This window comes from Carlito syrichta, unplaced genomic scaffold (genome assembly GCF_000164805.1).
Source record: "Carlito syrichta isolate Samal-C Ts95f unplaced genomic scaffold, Tarsius_syrichta-2.0.1 Scaffold113709, whole genome shotgun sequence".
NCBI classification, from domain to species: Eukaryota; Metazoa; Chordata; class Mammalia; order Primates; family Tarsiidae; genus Carlito; species Carlito syrichta.
Window position 1 is genome coordinate 189165 of NW_007057805.1, and position 9501 is coordinate 198665.

General features: G+C 46.5%; 1 protein-coding gene across 1 annotated transcript in view; it reads left to right on the top strand.

The window, feature by feature from the left end:
* The window catches only part of LOC103274601 (glutamate receptor ionotropic, kainate 4), a gene marked incomplete at its 5' end in the record, with an annotated part of 136214 nt that extends 127427 nt beyond the window's left edge, over positions 1 to 8787 (top strand). Inside the window, 2 exons of the mRNA XM_008072040.2 lie at positions 7669 to 7782; positions 8578 to 8787. Of these exons, the coding sequence (XP_008070231.2) occupies positions 7669 to 7782; positions 8578 to 8787 (324 nt within the window). The remainder of the gene's footprint in view (positions 1 to 7668; positions 7783 to 8577) is intronic.
* Positions 8788 to 9501: the final 714 nt, after the last annotated feature.

Here is a 9501-nt window from a genome sequence, read left to right on the forward strand (position 1 = left end):
CCCCAAGGCATTTCTTCTTCTGCTCTTGCCTACTTCTTCAGTCTCATAGCACATTCCCCAGTCCTGTGTACTCCAGCCACTCCGGCCGTTTCAGCCCCTGAAAGGTACCAAGCTCCCTCCTGCCTCAGGGCCTGGACACATGCTATCTCTTCTAGTGGGAATACTCACCCAGGCCTTCTCACAGGTAACTCCTGTTCAGGCAACTGAGTCTCATCTTGGGAAGTCCCTGTGGACCTCTCAGGCTTTGGCAGACCCCTGCTCTACCTCTCATGATGCCATAGGTGAGTCCCTCATACCACTTAGTACAGGTGCAGTTTTACAGTCTCTTCTGACATCTGATGACTGTCTGCCTCTTTGCTGTCAGGGACCAGGACCCTGCCTGGGTTGTTCTCCAGAATATCCCAGCACTTTGTATACTGCTTGGGGTCCGGGAGACAGCTGTGAGGTTACACTGAGCGTTAAACACAGGGAAGAGCCCATGGGGGACAGTGGGCTCTGCAGGCAGCCCCTGGCCGCCCCGAGGTCCCACATTGAAGGGCAGGCCCCATGCCATGATGCTTCCCAGGGGCCCCGATGAGCTCAGCAGCCCCGTGTCACCCTCAGCCCAGATCCTCAGCGGGAGCCGAGCGTGTGTTATCTCTCCCAGGAAAGCCAGGCTTGCCAGACTCAGAGCTCCTTCCTATCTGGGTGTTTACGGATAATGCCAGCCTCATTTTCACAGCCGCAGCCCTGGCCTTGCTTGGAATTCCATAAGCCTTTTCAATATACAGCAGATCTCCAGAGGCAATTACCTTGGAATGAAGGTTTCCAAGAATGCTCAGTACAACCTGATTCTGTGTAGCGTTTTCTTATTCCAGCGGTAGCCTCCCAAAGCTTTCCAGAGTTAAGTAACACAATTACAGAGCTAAATAAATGACACCAAAGAATGTGAGGCACTCTGCGGCCAAGCAGCAAGGGAAACAAGATATTCCTAGGCCTGACTTGTAGAAAGCTGCTGGTGTGGGGGGCAGCCAGCTTCCCCAGGGGCAGGAAGCTGGGGGTGGGGTGGGGGAACAGCGTAAAAAAAGGTTGGAGAAGAAAGATCGGGAAGCTGATCAGAGACAGCACAGTGGATCTGAGAGAGGATTCAGAGGGAGCTGGGGAGGCCATTTAATCTACTCTCCCAGAGGAGAATCATCTAATGAGGAAAAGGCTGTGGAGAATGACTGGCTCTCTAAGCAGGCATTGGATTTTTCCTAAGGTTTTTCAAAGGATGGGACAGCATGAGGCCTAGGAGGGGCCTTGTGTGGGTCTGCAGAGACAGAGAAGCACGTCGTGTCAACACAGCTATGTGTGTGCTCCAGGTCACCTGGGAAAGACCACCAGGGGCCGAGTGGTCTGGAGGCCTGGGTGACCAGTCAGTGCTACACATATGTAGAACAGGCCTGCCAACTTCCAGACGTGCCACATCATGGATTAAGATCTGTCTCCAGAGGTCCTTGTTGAGGTCATCATCATTATCAAGTTCATCAGCATCTTTATCACCATTGTCATCCCAAAGAGCATGCATTTGTGGGATTCTTACTTTGAACAGGCCCCGTGCTTAGCATTTACAGACAGTGCCTCATTTACCTTCTCTATAATTCTAGGAGATAGGTACTATTGTTATCCTCACTTTATAGATGGACTAACTGAGGTTTAGAAGACATTAAATGACTTACCCAAGGTCACTCAGCAAGTGAGTGATGGAGTCCAGACAGGCCTAGTCCATAGCTAAGTTTCAGCCACTCCCTCTCCTGCCACAGCAACCCCTTATCGATATGGCAGCACTCTTATTTATATGGCTTATAAGGCTCTCCCACACTCATCATCATCTCTCTCTCTTTTGCTTTATCTTAATTTATATGTGGAGTACAATTCAGCGTTAGGTACATAAGTGGTCACCATGCAGGTGAAGTCTAAGCCTCCCATTGCATCATCTCTCTTGGCTGTTATGTAATATCGATCAGCAGGCATTGCCCCATTTTACAGCTGAGGAAAATGAGTCCCAGAGAAGGTAAGTGGGTTGTACATGGATATGGGTTGGCAAGAGGCAGAGGCAGGTCTCCTGACCCAGCCCATCCCCTCCTTAGCTTGGCGGTGTGTAAGGTAGGGCGGCCAGGTGGAGGAGGCAGGGCGGAGGCTGCTGGAGGTCAGTGTCATGGTGCTGGGGCGCTGTTGAGTGGCAGGAGAGCCTTTTGTCTGAAAGGGGGCAGCAGCCATCTAAAAAAACAAGCACTTTTAGTCTGCTTAAGATGGTCCAGACCTCCTTTGTTGTGCTCTCGGGGAAGCACAGGGTGGGATTGCAACTCAGCCAGCCGCAGACCACAGACTGAGCCCTGCTAGGAAAATGCGTCTTCCTCCCAGCCAGGCCCATGTCCCCGGAGAAGAGTGGTGGCCACACCAAGCTTTCAGGCTTTGATAACAGTGTTGGCGGTCCCGTGACCCCTATTAATCTCCGTGAGGCAAAGGAGAGTGTGTTTTGGAAGTCACCTACAGGCTGGTTCCGGCCTGCCCTCCCCTTGTACATTCCACAAACATCCAGGAGATGAAAGGGGGGAATCTCTCTGAGACAGAACACAAAGCTCTTCAAAAACACTCTCAGTCAAAAATAGGGAGAGGAGAGAGGTCCTTGTCTGCGAGGGAATGTATTTATATATCCCTGTGCAGCGCACATCCGACCGGTGCCGTGCCAGGAGCATGTAATGCATGTGGAACTCTCTCCACTCCCTTTCACTGGTTCTTTTCTTCTAGCAGACCAACCCTCTGGCTCTGGGGGTCCCGACCTTTTCTGCTTTCCAGGCCCTGAGTTACAAGTTCAGACATGCTTTTCCAGTTGGTATTGCTCCTTCCTGACCTTTCTGGATTTCTTTCCCTAAAAGAAAACGTCCCTGCCTTGGGTCTCTGCCAGATGCTGCTCTTTGCTGACTAGTCTGGTAAACAGTTTCCCCTCAGAGCACTCAGGATTGCTGACTACCGTCATCTTAAGCAAAGCCAGGGCCACTTAGCCAAGTCCTATCTCTTCTACCAGGCAAATTAATGGATGAGATTTTAGAGCCAGAAAGGAGCTTGGAGCGCATCAGTTGAACCTTTTCATTTTACAGTTGAGGAAACTCTTCCAGAGAGCGGAATAACTTGCCTAAAGTCATGATGCAGATGGGCCCCAGCTGTGACAAGAGCCAGGTCTTTCATATATATATGAATTGTGTTTACTTAGAAGCATTCAGAATGTCAACAAAACAGCCACAACTTTTTTTTTTTTTTTTGCAATTACAGAGTGGTACTCAGTCAACAGAACAATTATTTTGTATAAACTTCATCAGATGGATTTAGAGTCTATCATACTCAGTGATCTATCACAGAAACAAAGAACAGAGTACCATATGTTCTCACTCATAAGCAGACCTTGAAAAACTATCATAATACTATGAGAAAGGGATTGACAGTAGTGGGAAACTGCCAGGGAGCGGAGGTGGGATTGGCAGTTGAGGGAAAATGCCAGGGGAGGGAGGAGCGTACCTCATCAACAAAGGCACCTGCATAAGGAACGTTTGTATACCTAACCCTGAATTGTACCCCACATCTTTAAAATTGTTTTAAAAAGGAAAATAAATAAATAAAATAAGAATAAACTTCTTCAAAGACAACTGAAGATGAAAACTTGCTGTCCCCTTTAGAACTAGTTTTTGCTGTGCACCCATAAGAACCTGCTTTAAATTTCCATGCCAATTGCCAACCCCCATGCTGTCCCAGGCAAGGAGAGTAGCTGTCTAAAGACATATTTGGGAATGTGTTAACCGTACACACACAAAAATTAAGACACAGTACAGTTAAAAAACAAATCTTCCACAGCCTTACATTTCAATATTCTTCTCTGGAAAGATGAGCTGTGTGCAGGGATGATTAAATGTTTTATATACTTGCATTTATATATATCATTTATTTATCTTCATCTTCCTCCTCTTCATCATCCTGTCTTCCACCTCATCCTTCTTTTTTTGTTGTTGTTGTTTGTTTTTTGTTTTGTTTTGCTTTTGCTGCTTCAGGCTTTCCAAGCTCAGTTTGCAGCAGTGTCCTTTTTGCATTTTTCCTTCAGCTTTGCTGTCTTCTTACACAGCTGCTTGTCTCTGCAATGGCAGTATTCCACATCACTCCCAGTCTCTTTGCAGCATCACCAATGGATAGGCCGAGATAGTCTCCTTTGATTTTGGAGCAATAGAACAGAACAAGAAAAAGCCCGAAGGAGGCCTCTTGGGCGCATTAGGATCCTTGAACTTCCTTTTTGTTTTCCCTTTAGGAAAGATACAGATTTTCATTTCTCTTTTATAGCAAGCCATGTCTGCCTTTGCCATGTCTTCAAATTCTCCTTTCTCTTTAGCAGACGACGCCTCTCACCTCTGTGAACACTTCTGAGAAAACTCAGAGAAGCTGACTGAAGCATCTGGGTGTTTCTTCCTGGGCTCCTCCCAGTGAGTTTGCACACAGAATGCCTATGATGGCATTTTGCCTCTTGGCTTCTTGGGCTCTCCTCTGCCTGGGTTTCTTTGTTTTTCCTCTGCGAGGTACAGAGTTGCCCAGTGCCCGTCTGGCTCTCACTTGCCCCGGTGCTGTATTAACGGAGCTTGACGTATGTCAATGGCTGTGAGAGCAGGAGCTGGATACCAAGATCCTGGTCTTCTGGTGACCCTTCCTCTGCTCTTTCCACTGGAGAACATGCCCCCCACCTGCCCCCAGAGTGGCCAGAGGAGCAGAGGGTTTGGCTGAACTGGCACGTGCCCGTGGTCCCTCAGCCTTCCACACCAGTGGTTCTTGGCACTGTTGCAGCTCCAGCCCCATTTCTTATTAGTTTGGTCTCATGGCTTCAGAGCATCATGTCTTTTTAACTGAGATAAAGTCAAATGAATGCACGTCTTTTGGTATAATCTGATCCCATGTGATTGTTGCCAATACCCCGCTGCATTGAAGCCAAAGCAATAATCACTCTTCTATCCTGAGTCAACTAAATGCAAAAAACAACCACCATAAAACTCCATGACTTCTTTCAGCTTGTCACTGCCCTTTTCTCTCTCTTTTCTGACTCCCCTGCTGCCAACTTCCTCTTGACTGGGGACAAAGGAAAGAGGGATTGGGGCTGGAGGGCATGTGCTAGCATGTGGGCACAAAGCAGCTTTTCCGTTTGGCTCAGGTTGGGGAAGTGTAGATTAGTGAGTAGACAGAAACGCCCTGTCCGAGTTTGGGGCAAGCACTCTCTCTGGGCATGTGGCCATTCTACATATGTCAAGTGAAGAGCCCTGGAGAAGGGGTGCTGTCCATTTCCAGATGTCTCTCCATATGGACACATGGAATTATTTTGGCACAATGTCATTGTTGGTCAACTTTTATCAACTTGTGAAATGATTTCCAAATTTTAATTTAAGTTTGCCCTTGGGAGGAAAGCTGGGTGTGGGGAAAGGAAACCTGAGAACAGAGTTATTTTCTGTGGTTAATTGTGGTTAATTGATTTGCATTTTTTTTGATGACCAGATACAAGACGGGATGCTGTGTTTATCTCTTGCCTATTTTACCAGTTTTATTTTTTTAATCATTACTTCGGTTCCTTCATTCTGACCCATTTACTTTTGTTTCCTTCCCCTGAGTTTCAGGCAGGGCTCTGCTACCAATTTGGTTGATTTCTATTGCTTTCAGCTGTGCTTGCAAGCAGACTTCAAGTCAGTGTCACTGTCGTGGAGGGGCCGAGACTGTGCTAGGTCCAGGCAGCCCTCTAAAGAGTCCCCCAAGTGAAGGAGCTAACATTCCTTCTAACCAAACCTCACAGTCTAACCCAAGGGCTGATTCACTTGATAGCAGTAATCAACACTCTCCTGGAAAAATACAGACTGAGTCATCGCATTTTCTGTTTTTTATTAAAAATCTCTTCCGTCTGCACCTTAGTTTCTTTTCAGGATGGCCTCACTTTATAAGGCCCCAAGTTGGTTCTCTTGTGTTGGATCATGTGACTATTTTATGGGAAGGAACCTGGATTGAGAATGGAAAATTTGGTTGAGATGTAAAAGAAATGAAACTTTGCCAATGAATTTATCCTTCCTGAACATAAATCATAATTCCCTTGTGTGTAAAATGAGGGCCAGTGCATCTGTCTCGCTACTTTCTTTCCAATGGTTTAGGCAGAATTAAGTGTGTGTGTGTGTGTGTGTGTGTGTGTGTGTGTGTGTGTGTGTGTGTGTGTGTAGATTGTTGGATGACACTTCACTTTTCCTTATTTCTTATTTCATTTTTTTTTGGCATCAACTAATCTACAGCATTAGAAAAAGGAGTTAAAGAAGTTGAAATGTACACCATTGGAGGCCAGTTTGAGAAACAATGCCTAGGTTATAAAGCACAGCTCTTAACTATTAGTGCAGTATAGGTAAGAATCACCTGTGCAACTTATTACAAATACAGATTCCTGAGTCCTATCACCAAACATCTGATCCAGGGGGGTCTGGGATGAGCCTCAGGAATTCATATTTTAACTGGCCCAGCAGGTGGTTGTGATGCAGGTGGCCCTGTAGACTATATTTTGAGAACCACCACTAGAGAACCGCTGGGGTGGACCCTGGCTCCCTTAACTCTGCATCCTTGCCTTATGGAGGAGGCTGAGGAGGGCTACAGGAGTGAAGGGACTAGCCTAGGTTGGTTAGTCAGTTAGTAAGGGCAGAGCATGGGTTAGAACTGAGCGCCACCTCTGGGCTTTTCCCACTGCCCCATGTATAGGAGAGCAGACCCACAGGAAGCAAACTTGCTTTCAACAGGATGGATTGAAATTAGATACAAGGAGGAAATTCCTGACAGAGAGGAGCACTGATGAAGCCTATAACATCTCCTTTCCCAGAAGGCCTTACTTCAGTTCAGATCCTCATCAGACATGGTCCCGGGAGTTGCATTTTGGAGGCAAAGAAAAAGGAAAGAAGCCTCTTCAGAACAAGTGTCTGTTGTTTTTCATTAGAGGGAGCAGGCCCTTCTCATGGTTCTGAGTTTGAACCTGGATAGCACATCAGTGGCCAGTGACCCAGGAGACCTGAATTCCAGCCCAGCCCTGGGCAGGGATGAGCTTTGTGACATGGGGCCCCTTGCTCACTTTCTTGCTCTCTACTTCCTCACTGTGGGATAAATGAAGTTGCCTCAGAAGTTTCTGATTTCTGTGATTCTAGCCTATCTCCCTTTCATCCAAACCCCTTCCACCACCAAAGTGTTTTGCACACCATGGACACTCAGTGGACTTTCGCTGACTGAATAAATTAATAAGTTGAATTAATACTACTGGATATTGAGAACACAAGAGCTGCCAGTTTTCCCCTCCCAAAGTATCCCCTCTCCTAGGACACTTTGAGACTATCTCCGAATAGCCTGTAGTGATCCTGCCTGTTTTAAAAATTATTTATGTATTTGAAGCAATCTAACCACAAGTGAACATGAGTTACAGCATCAATATCCATGCCCTTTTGAGAATGATCTTTCAGGTCCGGGATGTGCTGTGTCTCCTTAGAATCACTCCCTGAGCCGAGGAGACAGGCCACACTAACATCTCAATAGTGACAGCGTCTGGCCACAAGTTCCTGTGCCCCATCTCCCAAGGCCGCCCCACTGACAGGCTCCTTCTTTTCCTTTCAGAAAGCAGATCTGGCTGTAGCAGGTCTCACCATCACAGCTGAACGGGAGAAGGTGATTGATTTCTCTAAGCCATTCATGACTCTGGGAATTAGCATTCTTTACCGCGTTCATATGGTAAGAGACTTATTTTATAAGCATTTATGTCATTAAAGTTATTTGCATGCAAACACTGAGTTATATGGTAATAATGAATGACTCACGGAAATATTTAGATTTCAAGTCTTAAATGCAAATGTGCTGGGCTATTTTTTTCTCCTGTCAGCTGCACAAACTTGCAAACAGGAGGGATTGAAAAGTCATGCTTGTGGGCTTTCCAGTAAAAATTGCATCTGCCTCACTGAATAGTGATGGCCAAGAATGATCATTCAACACTTGACACATAGTATGTTGGCGATTGGCCCTGTCGGTCACTTTGCTTCATTCTAGGGTCAGAGACTATGGTCCAGATAAGTCACCCCAGCATTCTCAAGGATGCTACTGACCCCCAAGTCTACCTGTGTTTACTCTGAGCATTGCATCTGGTGAGGGAAGGGAGACTTCCCCTCTCTTGATTGTCTGTACTAGTGAAGAAAGAGCAGATCATCTCATTTACACCTGGCCTGCCCCCTCTTCAGCATCCTGCCTTCCTCAAAAAAAAGAGATTCCTCTGGCTAGGGTCAAAATGAGTTTGTGAGAACACACCAACAAGCAGCAGAGTATGGACATGATCCCCAAGTATACTGGCTGGTGGTGGGAGGAACAGAGGAAGAGTCGCCCTGTTGGGGTCTCATCTGCCAACTGGATAATCATTACATTCCCGGCAAACAGCTGACTTTACCTAGTTTACCTTACCGGACTAGAAGAGCCTTTCTCTCCTCTCTCACTCAAACTGGTTCTAAGTGCACAACGTCATATGGATCTTCCCAATAGACCGGTCACTTTCAGTGCCCAGGGTTCAGCTGCCATGGTGTGCCCCAGTGTAGAACCTGCACCATGAGCCTGCCCAACAGGAAAGGGACCAAGAGGTCACCCCACATAGCTACTGAAGAATTGACCCCTTCCCAAGCCCCAGATTCCAGCCTTAGGGAAAAGAAGGTTGTCTACATCTATAGCCCCATCCTGGGCTCCCAACCCCCATGATGTGGTGGTTGTCATCATGGGCAGAATTATGTCTCCCTGTCAAAATATATGTTGAAGTTCTAACCCCAGGACCTCTGTACACGACCTCATTTGGAAATAGGGTCTTTGGAGATGTAGTCAAGTAAAGATGAAGTCATACTAGATTAGGGTGGGCCCTAATCCAAGGACTGGTATCTTTATAAAAGGAGGGAAATTTGATCACAAACACATAGGGGAGATTGTCATGTGAATTCAAAGGCAGAGATCAGAGTGATGCATTTACAAGTCAATGATCACAAAGGATTGCCAGTCACCACCAGAAGCTAGAAGAGACAAGAAAGACTCCTCCCCTAGAGCCTGCAGAGAGAGCCTGGTCCTACTAACACCTTGATTTTAGTCTTCCAGCCTCTAGAAGAAAAGCAAGTTGATACATTTCTGTTGTTTTAAGCCACCAGTTGTAGTGCTTTGATGTGGCAGTCCTGGGAAACTAACATAGCTGTCTTGTTCTTATTTTAGAAATGAGGAAACTGAGTTGCAATCAATTTAAAAACATGGGTAAGGTCACCTGCTAGTAAGGGAGGAGCAGGGTTCAAACTCAGGAATCTGATTCAAGCCTATGCTCTTTCCATGACACCAATCTGCCACCCTCTTGGGTGTGATCTTTGAATAACTTGTCCTCTGAGGCACTTTTGTGCACCCTTCCTCTGGACTGTCCTTTGAGGAAAGAATTATAAA